The sequence below is a fragment of the Drosophila erecta genome, unplaced genomic scaffold (assembly GCF_003286155.1).
Source record: "Drosophila erecta strain 14021-0224.00,06,07 unplaced genomic scaffold, DereRS2 tig00000126-arrow-pilon, whole genome shotgun sequence".
Classification (NCBI taxonomy): Eukaryota; Metazoa; Arthropoda; class Insecta; order Diptera; family Drosophilidae; genus Drosophila; species Drosophila erecta.
This window is the reverse complement of record NW_020825209.1, coordinates 4,655,419-4,672,340: the sequence shown is the minus strand read 5'-3', so window position 1 is coordinate 4,672,340 and position 16,922 is coordinate 4,655,419. Positions and strand designations below refer to the sequence as shown.

Below are 16,922 nucleotides of genomic sequence, written 5' to 3'. Positions count from 1 at the left end.
AACAAAGCCCGCCACTCCACTATTTCCGGCCACTAGTTACACGTGTGGATTTGGCCAGTTTTGCCATTTTGGCCAATGGATACTGTGTAATGGGTAATGGGTTTTGGGGCTAAAAACGCGGCATTGCGGTCGTGCGGTTATTAAACATGTTGGGCACAAGCAACCCGGCAATGTGAGTGCCTCGGAAAAACAATAATCCAACTGCTGATGTTGATTTTCCACGCCGCTGTTGTTGTTGTTGTTGTTGCTGCGTGCGCCTGCATGCTGATTTCCGTTTCCTGTTTACGAGCACAAGCACAACCACTCACACGCTCACACAGAGAAGCCCCTTACAAATACAAATACAGCGGCACGGAAAAGCGTGTAAATATTCAGGGGCATTTTCCACAATATGAAGCGAAATTTTTACGGCATACATTTTTAATAAACCCCTATCCCAGCTGCAGGTCCTCCGAGGCGTCTTTTATTCCACAAGCCATATTTCCGATTCGTTATAGGTACAGTTGTGTTCAAAATAATAGTGATATTGCAATGATTTCAATATGAGAACTGGTTGGCTTGCATATAAATTTTAACTTAAAAGTTACTTTAAGAGTAATGGTATTTGAAATTTGAACGCAAATTTAATTTATTAAAATAAATTTAAAATAATTAATATCTCCTAATGAACTCTGTAATGATCTGAATGAATTAATGTTTATTTTGAGCAACGGCTTTTGAAGCACAATTTTTTAACTCAGCCTTGAAAGTGCTGATGATTGCAAGTGCTATTATTGTAAACACATCCATATTCACGTATCCGCATTCATTCATATATGCATAGGTGGCTGCGGCTGTGTGCGTGATGCCGTCGATAAATATAAATATGCTCTTGAGAGTTGGTCAACGGAATCTTTATACCTCCCACTTCAACGTCGACCATCTTTGTGTCTGGTTTTCGTTTTTGCCTCGATTTGTGTGTTTTACATACAACTCCGAAACACCTGCCACCTAAAGTTGAAATGGGTGCTTCTTTTTGGGACTTGAGCTGGCTGAAATAAACATTTACTTCTTGCTAAACAGATTGAAGTACTGTTACGGATAGAAAACGTAGTATTAGAAGTTTGCATCTATGAGCTCTTTGGCCTGCGTCCTTTATCTTTATAGATTAAACATCGATTTTAATCCGCATCACCCTGTTGGGCAGATGGTGTTTATGGCCAACAGCTTCGGCAGTTACATCTGTTATTTGTTGCCATTTCGCTTGTCGACGGCGATTATTGTAAATCAACTTTGAGCCAAACCAACTTCAAGTGGTTGTAACACTTGTTGTAGCTCCCATTGCTGCCTGTACAACTGGGTATTTGCCCATGTTGTTGTCACATCTGTAATCGCATTGGATATCGCATTAATTTTGCAACATTGCCACGCCAATGCGACAAGGCAAAAAAGAAATAGACGTGCAAAAAGGAAAATAAATGTTAATCGAGTTCTTGGGACTGACAGCCGATTGAGGTGAGCACGAATTGGATTGGTTTATGGGTTCAGAATGGCTTTACATCATGCCTGACTGCCCAGCCATTTCCCAGCTAAATTCTGAAGCCGCCCCTCGCCACACACACAAATACACATACGTAAAGTGTACACACATCTCACAGTCAGCGGAATGTCCTTGCGGTTTCTGAGCGGTTTTGCGTAGTTCTGCATTTGACATATGCGGTGAATTGTAAAATACTCAAGTCAGCAGACGCTATGCAAGAAATTTTAGCCACAAACCGCCGCCCGTTCTCGTTCAAATTTCCACTCCAGCAGCAAGGACATCCACACTCGCATTCCTCTTGGCTTTAATTTTTATTGTGGTCAAAGCAATATTTGGGTAATATTCAGAAAACCAGCAGGCTAATGCCAAAAAGACAGTTGAAAGCTGGCTCCAAAATTGGGTGGCTTAAAGTTCACGATTTATGAGAAGTTTCCGACTGGTAGATGGATTTCAGGAGCTTTGGTGTGGAAAAACTTTATCAGCCAAAGGCTTACATAGCTTTCTAAAGAGCCTAGATTATTTGCAGGACTTTTGCGACTTTTCAAAGCTTTCGAAGGAGCAGGGATTATTTACGGAACTTTTTCGTCCTTTAAAGCTCTAAAGTGCCGCAAAAAGGTCTCCTAGCGGAGTCAATCTCGCGTTTCAGGAGCTTTAAGGTGTTTTCAATTCTCTCGCTTTTAAGTTATTCAGTTTGAAATAATAAACCGATATTAGCATCCGCAAAAAAAAGCTAAGTCATAAGCAATTTTAAGAAGACTACTTTTTATATAATACAATTTTAAAATAAAGTTTGAAACAACTAATTCGGAGGCATAGCACCTGATCTTAAAAAAGAAAGTAATTTAAACAAAAATCAGAGAACTGAACTGGTTTTTAACTTGGGTAAACAGACATATTTTGATTTGTACAATTTTTTCCAAGCCAAAATTGTATAATAAGTTGAAAAAAAAATACAGATCAATGAAACTAACTATATGAATGGATCTCAGGTAAAAATATGAAAAACCAAGTTGATTTCAAGAAATCACTTAGCTGAACTTCGGTTTGAAAAGCTATCGACTCTTGCCCAAAAAGCTCAGCCAGGACAATAAAAGCTCAATTCCTTCGATCAGCTGTTTTCGGGACCATTATCTTTTGGCGCCCAAAATCCACAGGAGTGTGTGTGTTGTGTGTGTGCCGAAGCGTAAACAATAAAAACGCCCGGCCCCATTTACGCACACTAGTGCACACTGAACACCGACACAGCGAACTCCTTCAGCGCACACACACATGCACAGTGGACACACACACGCAGACGCAGCAGAGATGGCGGACGGAATTTACCGTTTGTTTCGCTTCGCCATTGAGTTTTTGGCATTCAGTTTTATTTTCACTTTCAGTCGTCGTTTGACTTCCGTACGGAAGCGTTCGCTCTGTCGCGTTCGTCCCTCTCACTCTCTCCGACTTCGACTCTCTCTACTGTTATTATTATTTTGATATTTGCTGGCCATTATTTCGCTCAGTGTAGCTCAGTGTAGTAGGAAAATGTAATCAACTCGAAGAACAAGACCTCAAAAAAACACACACACAGAGGAGTATATTGTGACAAGAAATCATCCATTAAAGGTGGGAAAAGCGGGGAAAGTTGCTTAAAAAAACAGAGAAATATATAGAACAGCTGTAGTTGTTGTTGCTCTCGGCGCTGCTGTGTGTGTGTGTGTGTGTGTGTGTGTGCATGTGTGTTCGTTACGCCATTTAACCCCTCCTTCAAATTATCCTGCTCTGTTTTACTTACTCAATGAAAGCAAAACAATCTACACAGAAGAACAAGAAGAAAGAACTAAAACAACAAGCAAATAACCATTAAAAAGTGCACTGAAGAAAAATATCAAGTTCGATAATGAATGCTTCTTAATATTCGAAATGTGAAGGCGTTTTTAAAATACTGTTCAAATTTAAGATTTCAAGCTAACCAAGAAATACAATTTGAAATTTCAAAGTTAATATTTTGAGCTAAGCAAGAAATACAATTTGAATAAACATGTATTGTATTAACTTTTTACCAAAATATCGGGTATTCTAATTTAACTTGCAAGTTTATATAAATTCATATTTTTGAGCTTAAGATTTGGAATAATAAGTTCATTTTCTCAAACTAATATGTATACTAAGAGCCTTATAATAATAAACCATTTCATGAAGGAAAGCCCACAATTCAATAAAAAGTAATAGTTATACTTAATTACCCAACAAATAATTATTTTTATTTAATTAAAAATGCATGTTTGATAAATCAATGTAACCATTAGGTTTTAGGGAAACAGCAAAACCAATGATCCTAACTATGTTGGTGAATTTAATGAAAACTTATTAGGGCAGCATAGTTTTTTTTGCAGTGCTGCTAAGCATGTGTGCGTGCCAGGCACATAAATCCATGAGGACATTTTTAATTTCCTGCTGAATGGCGAGCAGAATGCAAACAAATAGCTGACAAACGGGGCAAAGTGTGTCAAAGTCCGTGCTCATATCGTCAGACTGCAGCAGCTGTTTAAAATGCATGCCCAGTATGCTACTATAATATAATACCCTATAGTACCTATGGCATATACTATGGCATACCACCACCACCCACAATGCCCGTCCTATTTATGCGTTCCATCTTGGCCCACAGTAGAAGACTAAAAGTTTGCCCAACCTAAAGCCGAGGGCTGTATATTTTGCTGCCTTTGCCGCCCTTTTTTTCCTTTCCCATCTTGGCCCGCTGGCAGTGCTCCTTTTGGCCATGTTCACTGTTTGCACACAGCTTCAGATCCTTCAGATGACTGTGTGTGTGTGCGTGTGTGTGTTTGTGGTTGTGTGTGTTTGGCATTGATATATGCCAGTGCTTTGGTTAGTGCAGAGCACCCCAGAGTGGCCACTGATACGACAGACAGATGGGCTAAAGGATAATACGAGGTTCGGGCTATTATCTCAATTTCACAATGCACTTTTGCACGACGAAGACATAAAGATTGCATGTACGTTGTGTTTTTGTAGGATACTCAAATGCCATACGATTGGATTACAATATCTATACCTCATTTTGATTACTTGCATTATTCACTTGTTTCTCAGCTTAAGCTATAAGCAGAAGTTACTACAAAGCTAGTTGAAATAATTGCGAAATATTTGAGTTCTCGCTGGCAAGTATTAAGCCTTTCGCAACTTCCGCTGACGAGCACTCCCCGTTTTACAAGCGGAAACTTTCAGGCGAAGAATTTGACTTACGAAGAATTTGGCGCCGCCCCTTATGGCCAAAATAGTTTCCTGTTTGCGCACACATACACGCATGCGAAAAGCAAGCTGGCGAAAATTCAACAAGACTGTTCAAGGCCATCGAAACGAGAAGGGGTTTCAAATTGAGAGCCACAGAAACCAAATTGATTGCCCAAAAAATGCGAGAAGGCGAAGAAAGCGAGGAAAGCGGTTGCAAAACCTATGTAAGCAACTGACCGGCCACATCAATCATACGCAGTGTTGTACGGCGTCGCAAACATTTGCATAGGCTGCTGCCCACTTGACCGCCTTTCCATTGGCGGGCATTATGCAAATTGCAAACGTGGGCCAAGTTTTTTTGAAAAGTTTCCCCAGTTTTCTTGCTCCATCTCTGCCAAACAGCTGGCGCTGTTGAAGTTTTCCAGTTTTCCAGTTTTGCCAGTTTCTCAGTTTTATGCTAATACTTTCTGCAAAGATTTCCCCCCCGCTCCTCACATGTGCGTAGCATCCAGGATTCAATTGAAATTTTTGTTTCTTCCGCTCTGCCACTAAGTCGTTTATCTGGCACCGAACAGTGCCGGCAAATTGAATCAACAGCTTAAAGTTACGGGATAGCACATCATTATAATCATGACATCGGTCGCATTATGCGGACGCGTTCAGGTTAAGTCGCTTGACATCGCCGCGATTATGCAAATGTGGAGGGGTTTGAAAAGGCAGCCAGAATTTATTGCCCAAAAAGCCGCCAAGGCCTTGGGGCCTGATGATTGCATAAACAGCTCATTAAAGGACGCACACACACAAAGAACGGCATTAGGCGGCAAAAATCTTGGGCGAAATGGGGCGGGCAAATCTTTACGACGCACATCTCTAATTTAGTTAATGCCCAACGCACAACATGGCGTATGTGTGTCCAAAAGTCAGGGCACGAAAATCCGGCAGGCGAGACACTGGAACAAAATCATGTGAACCACCTGTTGTGGTGTAGATATATTTGATTTCGCAAAAGCCAATGAAAAGCTCTACCACCGCTAAGTAATGAAGCACATGCCAGAAATATGCATTTAATTATTTAAAAAAGTATTTGTTTCCCTTTTTTGTACTTTTCAATAGCATTATTTGCATTATCTTTTTGCACGTGTACACCTAATGCATGCTATTATGGCCATTCTTATTTGATTAATGAGCCATTTGACTGGGAAACAGCAAAAGACGCTATGAGTATAACAGAATTCGTGGCCAAAACGCCTTGAGCACTTTTCGTTATCCAAAAAGTGGCAACAGTTTGGCCGGTTCTCAGAAGGCTAAGCAACTTTCCGCCTGCAAACTAATAAGCCATCTCATCGCATCGCATCGCATCGCATCATCTCATCTCATCTAATTCCTTGACGGATGCGTAATCCATGTGATAATAATCAGCTACAGCTTCATCATGGTGGAGATACAAAAGCCGCACTCGGCCCTAAAACGACCATCGCTGAAACGGGAAACGGTCGTTGTTAACAACAGTGCGCCGACCATCAAAAAGGTGACTCTGGTGCCCAAGGACGAGGTGAGCAAGGATCTGTCAGCCAATTTGCATTCATTTGCGGCTGGAAAGTAAGGCTTCTCTGGCCGCATTATTAGTGTCATATTTATAGCTTAATTACTCAAAATTACTCATGTGTTGGTATTTAAATTGCATGCAGAACAGAACAATTGCATTGCTATTGGACATTGACAAATACCAGTTGAATGGATTGATTCTAATTTTACTAATAAACTGGAGTGCATTATAATCATGCAATGTCCCTCTTTTTAAGGTCGGTATATCTGATAGTTGAGACCAATTTGTCGCCCACATTTCGGCCATACTTGTCGGCCACATGCGACACCAAAGTGCTTCGCGGCTCTGGAATATTTTAGCCAAGTCAATTAAGTATGCAAATGCGTTAGTCTTTGTCTTCGTCTTCGTCTTCGAGAGCAGTGGAAAATGTAGAGGTTCTAGACACGAATGGATGGGATTAAGTGGCTTGCTTTTCCTACGCTCATTTAATTGCTTTCAGACGCGCCGCAGATATAAAGTCCTTGGTTCTTGGTACCTTTTCTTGCCAGGATTCATAAATAATACAACATGGGCCAGATTTCACAGTTTATAAATTTCCGAATTATACACTTGAACTTGGGAGCGGGTAATTGAGTGGGAGTGGCACTTTTTAGGGCTTTCGATTGGCATTTCATTATTTCGGGTCTCGGCCATAAATAAAACACAAACTGGATTTGCCATATCGATTGCCATATCGAGAGTCCTGCGGCAATGCCATCAAAAGCAGCCGCGTCCTGGGTTTTCACTGCCTTTCCCCGCCAGCATTTTCCGGCAAATCTTCGGCCATAAATAAGCGGTCCTGTTCTTTATTACCTAATTTTTTGTATTTTTCTTGAGTCGGAAGTAGCGCATATAAATTAATAAGAGAAAATAAATTTGAAATACAATTTTGAGGGCTGCCCAAATTAAATTTGCTCTACTGATTCACTTGCTCACCCTTTCCACAGTTGTTAAACTCGTTTTAAGTTGGCAAACTTTTCGGCTGGCGACAAATGGGGCAAAAGTTTTCCAGTAGCTGATTACGGGTTGTTTAGAGGGTTAAGGGGCTCTGCGGGTTAAGCCATACATCCCCAGATTCGTTTTTAATTATCCTCATTTGTGAAATGTGACTGGGTTGTGAAAATTTGAACATAACTCCTTGGCTTTATGGCAATCGAAAGGGATTTAAATGGCAACTGAATGAGTTACTTGTGATATGTTATTTTCACAAATAAATTGTACATTCTATGCTGGCCAAATCAAGGTTGCTCTTTTCCCAAAACGCCGATCCTTATTGTAACATATGTATGTCTTCGACAATCCAACGAATTTCCCAACTTTTCCCATGAAGTTTTGCTGCAATTTGTGGCCAAGATTAGATGCTGGCGAAGCCCGAAGTGAAAGGCAGCGCAAACTTGGATCAATAAATAAAAGTAGACAATAAATTTTGCATGCCGGGCAAAAGTGGCGATAAGGATAAGCTCTGTGCTATTCCGCTTTCAATGGGTAGAGTTTTTACCCTTTCATTAATAATTGTCAGCCACGCATGAGGGAAATGTGGAAATGTGAAAATGTGGGCCACGAATGGGTGGCAATGGTCACCGTATAAATGGGCCAAAGGACCAAAAGTCCATCATAATGACATAAGTTTTCGCTTCATGTGTGCCGCTGTGTGTGTGGGCAGTAAAACTTTGTGTACCTTTCTCTATCACTCCCTATTTCTACTCCCCTTTCTATATCCCTACAATGCACGGAAAAGAATTCTTAAATTTCTTTTCGAGTTTAGAGTGTTTATGTGTCATGCTTATGAATTAAAATAAAACAAGAATGCTGCTTGATCCCTAAGTCCAAAATAATAATAAATTTAAAATAATCTAATTTAATTAAATAAAACCATTTGAATTCACGTCATTCAATTTCGTTTTTGCTGTGCAGCATAACGACTTTCTTCGCTTGTGCCTCATATAGCCTTCAATGTTGCAAATGATTTTTTCCACCGGTCCTCAGGAGACCCATTTTGGAATGCTTCCCAGTCTTTATTCACCCCATTTAGCCCATTTACCCACTGCCCACCGCGTTTTCTATATCTACTGGTTTGCGTAATATTTGCGCCTATTCTGCCTCTTCTTCGGCCCAGGGCTATAACTTTTTTCTGTGCAATTTCTAATTAAAAGCCGACAGTTAGTTGAGCGTGGACAGCCGAAAAGTATGGATCAACACGCCTGTTCAAGGACTCAGGAATTCATTAGATTACTCGTTGCTGTTGCTTGCCCGCCTTGCGAGTCGATTAGTATTAAGATTGAGTGCGAACATATCGGCCTTGAAGGAAACTCATTTGCCCGGCAGGACACTATGCATTTTGAAGTATACATATAGATAAGTATTTCAAGCTGCTTTAAATGAAATGCCATTTTAATAGGGTGTTCAGGTGAATAAGTTGGCTGCAGCAGGTGCTAACCGAGCATAAAATCTTCAATCATTTGTGTGAGAGAAGTTAGGATTACTCGTATAAGTTTTATATAGCGTGATTCTAGCATGCGATCCTGGGGAGAATCCTTTGTTCCGCGGAAGGGTTTATGACTTCATCCGCTGGCTGCTGGCCACGGAGTTGATCCTATTTTAAGAAGCTCTAAGTTTTTATGTTAACAATGCTAATTTCAATCTAGTTTTTTTGCTTTCATCACTTGGCAGTGGAAAACCAAGGCACAAAGCAACTCAATAAAGAGAAACTTTAGTACTTACTTAGCATTCCTTCTAGGGCTTCGTACAACTTTTCAATCCTGGCCTGCCATTGTTCCGCAGAAGGGTTCATAATTTGATTCCTCGACTAGTGGCCACGAATCTTATCGCCATGCAGCAGCTAGCGTCGCCACATATTCGTCATTGTTTTTCGGCAGCATCCGGAAATCCAATTAAGTACTTCACGACTTGCGGACGGCCCGAGCATTAAAAAACCCATTCGCAAAAAAACCAAAATTCTGAAATTCCTGCCTTTCGTCGGGTTTTTGTGGGTTCAGGGGAGAATGTTTATGGTGGGCCATTAAATGCAGCTGCAAAAACCGCCACAATGTCTCACACATGAATTTTTGAACAAGGACATAAACCCCTTTTATGCAACACTCAAAAGCTCCATAATAGTTGCACTCAAATATTTGCAGAGTCTTATCTCGATTAAAAAATTAATTCCGTAGTCGGAAAAGGCCAAATATATTTCTTAGACCTCTTAAAAGGACTGAAAAAGTTCGATTGAAATGTTTAATAACAATATATGATATTTTTCAGCAGTGCTGTCGCCATTTTAAAATTGTTTTTCCACAGACACAAGCATAAACATTTTTTTTTGCATACTTTATAGTTGTTTTTGCCATTCATGTAGAAATATTAGCTCCAGGCATTTTCCGTCTGTTTTTTGCTTTAAAGGTTGCATTGCTATTTACTTCTTGCTCCACATCATTATCTTTTTAGTACTGTTTCTGCTATAGCTGGAACATCCTTTGTGCCAGGTCATTATTTGCTGCAGGAAAATATAATGGTTTGAGCAGGATGTGAGTTAAATATTTTGTGTTTTTGGAACGGGCAGCTTTGGATTAATCCTGCAAGTGAGTTATAAAGTGCAGGCCAAGTCGGAAAATGCAATCATGGCCGGCCAGGATATGGAAAACCGACACGGATACGTGGAAACCAATCCTTTGTGGTCCGACCGCAATGGCGAACACAAAAACAAACACACACACCTACACACTGCAGTGTGGAGGTAAAGTCAACAATAACAAAGTATCCTCTGCTCAAGCATATGCACTTGTCAATGGCATCTCCTCCAGAGTGGCAGCCCATAAAAGATGCATCCTAACCCAGTTCGGCCCACAGAAAGCAACCAATCCGATCCGAACATGGCTTTGTCAGCTGTCGGCTTTGGTTGCAGTTAAATGGAGCACGAAAAAACAACAGGAAAGCAAACAAATTCCATTGAAATCGGCAAAAAGGTTATCATTTTTCCACCAGCCAAAAAAAGGCTCAAAGCGAAATACAATTAATTTGCTTCCTAAAACATCACAATCTAGTATAAGAAATAAATTGGAAATTTTCCCGGCCATTCCGCGCTATCCAGAGCATTTTCCCTGTGCATTCGCTGGTCGGGCATTGAACAATCGGAAAACAAGTCGAGACGTAATCACAGAAAATTACGGCAAAGTACGCAAAGCCGCAGCCTGAATCCGGGGACAGGAACAGGAACAGGAGCAGGGAGAGGGAATCGGAATCGGAATCCGACATCCGGAATACGAAATGCAAATGCAGCTCTTGAATCGATAATACAGCGGATGAGGCGGTCCCAGTCCCGCACTTTCCTCCAATGGGCATTTAATGAGCTGTGAACGCGTTCACAAAGCGCCTGCACTTGGCGTCCTGCCCAAGGACCAACAACAAAGAGCCCATCCGACGACAATGGGCCAGGAGCAGACCAAGACCAACAACTTCAGTCACTTGCGCATAAATTATGCGTACTCCTAGTCACGTATACGCCCCGTGTGTCGGGGCTTCGGGCATATTGGCACGACCATTTGGAAGCCAAAAACATTGCTTTGATGGCTAATAACACTTTGCAGGCACTTACACTAAGTTTCTCCAACTAGCCGGCTTGAACACCATGTGAATCAAATGCAGGGAATTTGACTCTCATTCTTGCCATGTTGATGCTGCACTGCAATTCGTTGAAATCCAGGTAAACCGCCAGTCGAGTGCCGATGAGAGGTCCTTTCATTTTCAGTTCACACCCACTGCTGGCGACGACAATTGTCACACCTTTTTACGGCCAGGGTCGCATTAATAGCTAATGAAGGAACATCAACGACCCGACCACATGACAGTGGCAATAAAAAAGGCCGCAGGACGAAGGACAATTGGCCGCCATCAAATGCCCGGCAATTTGCTATTGGGTCTCCCTTTTTGTGGCCATAAATTGCGAAACTTTTGGCTCTTGTTTTCCCTGGTTTTCTCTTTCCGCATCCTGCTCCGACTTTTCCGTAATTAATTTGCCAGTTTATGTCGCGTTTAAACTGCTCGTGCTTCCGGAAAAACTTGTACACATGTACATTTAAATTCAGCCTATGGCATAAAGTTCGATGCAAATGCAATGTGTTCTTCACTTGCTGGCGGATATGTAATCAAATTATCTATAATGTGGTTTATAAACCCGCCAGCTATTTAATATTTCATTAAATGGGTCACGCAAAATAATATTCCTGTAGAAATCATACATGGCTTAAGAACTAAAAACTTTAATTTATGCCACCGCATTTAGGGTTTTCTGAAAATAAAAATGCATTTATAACTGAAAAATGAGTGTCGTAAAGTTGTGAATCGAGTTAAGGTTAGCTGATTTTACGACCCCCTATTAAAACTTTTTGATGACGCTCGTCGGCGGAGATTAACATGCACATTCCCAGTATATAAAGTGGATTTAACAGACCACAAAAATAAAACAAATGCATGGGGCCATGAAAGTGCAGCGGTCTCTGGATTTGGGCAACTTGCTCCTTGGCAACCGAATTGTTGGCATTCTAAAGCCCCAACAACTAATTTCAATTAGCACTTTTGGCCTCGCATGGCAACCGGGAAATCCCCTTTTCTGTTTCTGTTTCATTTACGTCTTGCCACTCGCCGTTTACCATACAGAATTTCCCATTTCCACACTTCCACAGCCAAGTGCATATCAATTTTTAATTCGATTTCAGCCCAAGCAGTGCCATTGATTGCGAGTGTAAGCCACTTCGGGGACTTCGGCCGGAATCGAATTTGCAAAATGCGACTGCGAAAGGGAAAATGGAAATTGAAATGAAAATGAGTGGGTACAGTAACCAAAACCAAAACCAAGTCCAAATGCACAGCTCCGAGTTCTGCGATAAGAAATCCGAGTCCTGGTTAAGTGGAACTCCTCGGCTGGGGCAGGATTTTATCTGGGCGTGGCAAAAAAAGGGCGGCACCTTAAAATAGTTTAGTACTTAGCATGCTCAGTTTGAAATAGGGAGTGGAAGCTCGAAAATGTTCATTAGGGAGTGTACATTCAATACATCAAGTTAAGATATACAACTTAATTTCCGAAGATGTAGGAATAAAGGGGCTACAGTGAACGATAACTTCTCTTGTGAATGCCCAAAATATTCCCACTTTATCCGTGGCTATGCCATTAGCTTAATTAAATCGAAAACTAGGCGCAGTATCATGCAATACCCAATTAAAAGGAAATTGGGAATTTGCGAAATATTGCATGCGAATTAGGAGTGAAGCGCAAGCATTTACAAGTCATGAATTTGGTACATAATATAAGAACGTAATATAACGAATAGCCATAATGTTGAAGTCAATACTAAGAGCTGGTTTCACTTTGCCATTTTCCAGGAACTGGTGGCCATTTCTCCGGAGCGCCGCAACTGGCGTGGCATCTTCATCGCCCTGCTGGTCATCGCCGCCGTCTTCAGCCTGATCATATTCTCGATCTTTCTGCTGTCGCCGGAGGATGAGGGTCTGCGGATCCGGGGTCGCCGTATGCTGCCCAGCGACATCCTGGGCAGGAGCCTCCAGTGGAAGCCCTTCAACGGCACCTGGAGCAATGGTGAGTTCTGCCCGCCGTAATGCAAGTCCTTCTTAACAAAAGTCCATTTCGCAGGTCGTGAGCTCATTTATCGCGACCCAACGGGCGGCCTTTCCATTCTCAATATGGCCGATCTTACCACACGCATTCTTATGACCAATTCAACATTCGTAAGTTGCTAAAAAAGAAAGAAATATAATACATTTTAGTTTGTATCAACGAATGCATTCCTATATTTTTAGCGCCAACTGAATGCGGAATCATTTCTTGTCGCACCTGACCAGAAATACGTACTACTGCAATCGGACTCAAATGCCGAGGGCTCCAGGTGGGTAATCTCATAGAATTTGACCAAGAAACCATGTTACAAATTGTACTTTCATTAAATATTAAGGTCTATTAAACCAAAATTAGTTGAACCGATTTCCATTAAATTATTTGTATAAATTCCACCTCTTTTCCGGACAGACATCACGTATACGAGGTGCAGACGGCCAACACATTTCCGCTGGGTCCAACGGAGAACATAGCGGAGGCGCCACGCCTCCAGCACGTGGTGTGGGCGCCAGCGAATCCGCCGCCACCGCTTGGAGCACCACCACCCAGTGGTGCCAGCGGTGCCAGCGGCGCCAGCACCACCACAATGGCCCCGCTGCCCAGTGGCAGCATAATCCTGAACAGCCTGGCTGGGGCTGCCAATGGACCAGCATCCACGGGAGTCTCCGGCTCCTCCGGTCCAAATCCAAATGGCAAGGCCGGCGGCTACACTTTGAACCAGGCCATCGCCTTTGTCCACCACAACGACATCTACTACAAGCCCAAGGTGCAGGGCGAACTTGTGTGCCGGATAACGCAGACGGGATCGGGTTCGCTGGAGGGCGAATCCACAGGGGTGGTGTTCAATGGGGTGCCCGATTGGATGTACGAGAATGTGCCGGAGCTGGAGAGCCGCCGCAGCAGCATGGAGTTCTCGCCGGATGGACTCTTTTTGGCCTTCCTCAGCTACAATGACAGCGAGGTCAACGAGTACAAGTGAGTGAAAGTTCCTAAAAAAAATAAGCATATTTACAACAATAGTGATTTCTTCTGTAATTTCTCCAGATACACTTGGATGGGCGATGATGTCAAGTACCCGGCGGTGATGAGCCAACGCTACCCCAAGACGGGTTCCCGCAATCCGAATGTGACGGTCAACGTGGTGAATCTCTCGGTGATTAAGTACATCTTTCCCACGCAGATCAAGCTGCCGAGTGAGCTCTCCAATGGAAGCTACGTGGGCGGCCTGACCTGGGCCTCATCCACTGACCTGTCGGTGACGGTGACCAACCGTGAGCAGACCAAGGCCACCACGGTGCTGTGCAGAGCTCCACACTTCCACTGCCAGGCGGTGCACACGGAGGTAACCATTAACGATGGCTGGGTTCTGCCATCGGAACGGCCCATCTTCTCGGTCCGCAACCAGGGACACAATCGGCTGGCCAAGATGGTCCAGAATGCGGAGGAGATCATGGCGGAAAGTCAGAATGTGAATGTGACGGATGGCCAAACGCACACGACCCACGAGATCAGCAATGGTGGCTACCTGCTGAAGCGTCTGCCGGTGCGGGATGGCGAACACGGTCACTATCGCCACGTGGTCTTCATATCCTCGCTGGACCGACGACCCGTTCCCCTGACCATGGGTCGGTTCGAGGTCACCGAGATCGTCGGCTGGGATGAACCGCATGAGATCGTCTACTTCATGGCTGCGCCGGAGAAGAGACCTGGCGAACGGCATCTGTACAAGATTAACCTGAAGCTCAATGTCACCGAATCGAATCGGACGTACATCACCTCCACATCGCCCACCTGTCTCACCTGCGACAACACGGAGTCCACGTATCGGCTCCACCGGGCCAGGATCTCCCAGCGGGGCGATCGGTGGGAGGACATAGTGGCTCGCCTGGAGCCGGACGATTGCCTCTACGATATACCCAAGAATTGCCTGTTCAATCGGGTGCAGTTCAGCCAGGACTACAGCTACTATGTGCAGGAGTGCCTGGGTCCGGAGGCACCCAGTGTTTACCTGGTGGAGACGGCCAGCAATGACAAGATTTATGTGCTAAATGCCGGCGATGTCCTGCGCCACCGGCTCTCCCAACTCGCCATTCCGCAATCGCGCACATTCAGCGTGGAAATCCGGCACGGATTCCACGCCCAGGTGCGGCTCTTCCTGCCACCCGGAATGCGAGAGGAGGAGGACGTCGCCTTTCCACTGGTGCTTCACGTGTAAGTTGCTATTGTCTCTTTATCTCTTCAGCTAGGGTAGACAAACGGACGCTGTATTAACAAATTTCTAAATCTTACAACATTACCTGAAACTAATGATTTTTTTTTTTGGAACCCCAGCGATGCCTCGCCGGGATCACAGTTGGTAACAGAGCGCTTCCACGTCGACTGGAACTGGTATTTGGCCAGCCAGAGGAGTTTTATAGTGGCCCAGATCGATGGGCGTGGCAGTGGCTTCCAGGGCGAATTGCTCCGCACCCAGGTACACGGAAAACTGGGCACCGTCGAGGTGGAGGATCAACTAGGAGTCCTAACGTAAGGGAATCTCAATGAACGATGAACAGCATTTAGTACATAGGAATATAATATATTTCACTTTATAGGTACCTGCGAGACAACCTGAAGTTCATCGATCCGCTGAGGATCTGCGCCTTTGGCTGGGGCTACGGTGGCTACGCCTCCTCCATGATGCTCATCGACGACTCCCAGCAGGTGCTCCAGTGCGCGGTGGCGATCAATCCCATTGTCAACTTTGGATTCCACTGTGAGTGGCCCTTCCACATCCCGACTAATGAATTGAAAATAAATATATGCGTCATCATTAACATTATACATTACGCTGTAGATAACAATATTTAAGATGCAAACTGTTTCGTTTCTAATAACACCACTGATGTGCATCCCTTCCTGCAGATTCCTTCTTCACGGAGCGCTACATCCCGCTGAAGGGCGACTACTTGCGTGCCCTCCAGGAGGCGGATCTCACGATGAAGGCGGGCAACATCAAGGGCCGCAATCTGATGCTGATGCACGGCACTGCGGACACGCTGGTGCATCAGGAGCACACGCTGATGCTGGTGCGGGCGCTCGTGGAGCAGCAGGTGAAGTTCCGGCACCAGGTGTATCCGGACGAGGATCACACCATCGCCCGGTCGCTGAGCCACGTCTACAAGACGATGGAGTGGTACTTTGACGAGTGCTTCGGCCCCGTGGACGACAACGAGTGGGACCCCACGGGTCTATTCGTGTTCAAGCAATAATTAAGACCCCCCTACGATCCTTACGACGAGGATCCGCTGGCCAATCAGCTCAGCGACATCGACATCGGGCCCGCCACCGATGGGCATCCGAATGCGGATGCCGCCGGCGATTCCGCCGGCAGCAATCTGTCCACCCTGCTGACCGCCACCACGACGACCGCCTCGCTATCGGCGCTCGACGAACTAGACAACCGCCTGCAGGCCCTGGACCTGATCACCTCCTCCACGGCCACCACCCTCAGCAAGGTCTCCGGCAAGCTGTGCAACTACAGCAGCAAGCGCCGGCTCCACCAGTCGGAGGTCGTGCTCGCCCAGAAGTCGCGCATCCTCCAGCACTAGGGGATTCACTCAAGGGGTGTCCTCCTCCGTGTGTCAAGCGTGTGTTTCCCGGGTGGGCAGATCTATCCTCATTTCACTTTCGACACGAGTTTGCGGAAGTTCTTTACATTTTGATGCTCTAATTTGTTTTGATCATTTTAAATGATTTTTTAGCACTTGTTTGTCCATATAAATTATCGAATATTAAATTTAAAATAATTAATTGTTAACTGAAGTCGAAATCTTAAGTCTTTCATTCAACTCCGCTGATTGTTGACGAAAGTGAAAATGAGGATAACGTATCCAATTGCAGGTCTTCTTAAAGTTTAACTTAATTTAAAGTTCGGTTAATTTTGCTAAATTTTAAAATGTACTTGGGTTCCGCAAATT

The 16,922-nt window shown here is 44.0% G+C and overlaps 1 protein-coding gene across 1 annotated transcript; it reads left to right on the top strand.

The window, feature by feature from the left end:
* Positions 1 to 2,995: 2,995 nt before the first annotated feature.
* LOC6550060 (inactive dipeptidyl peptidase 10) lies at positions 2,996 to 16,882 on the top strand. The gene is made up of 10 exons (XM_026982252.1): positions 2,996 to 3,124; positions 5,867 to 6,305; positions 12,714 to 12,927; positions 12,982 to 13,076; positions 13,149 to 13,234; positions 13,375 to 13,938; positions 14,008 to 15,174; positions 15,295 to 15,489; positions 15,558 to 15,718; positions 15,868 to 16,882. The coding sequence occupies exons 2-10, from the start codon at positions 6,186 to 6,188 to the stop codon at positions 16,212 to 16,214; spliced, it is 2,949 nt and encodes a 982-aa protein (XP_026838053.1). The 5' UTR covers positions 2,996 to 3,124; positions 5,867 to 6,185; the 3' UTR covers positions 16,215 to 16,882.
* Positions 16,883 to 16,922: the final 40 nt, after the last annotated feature.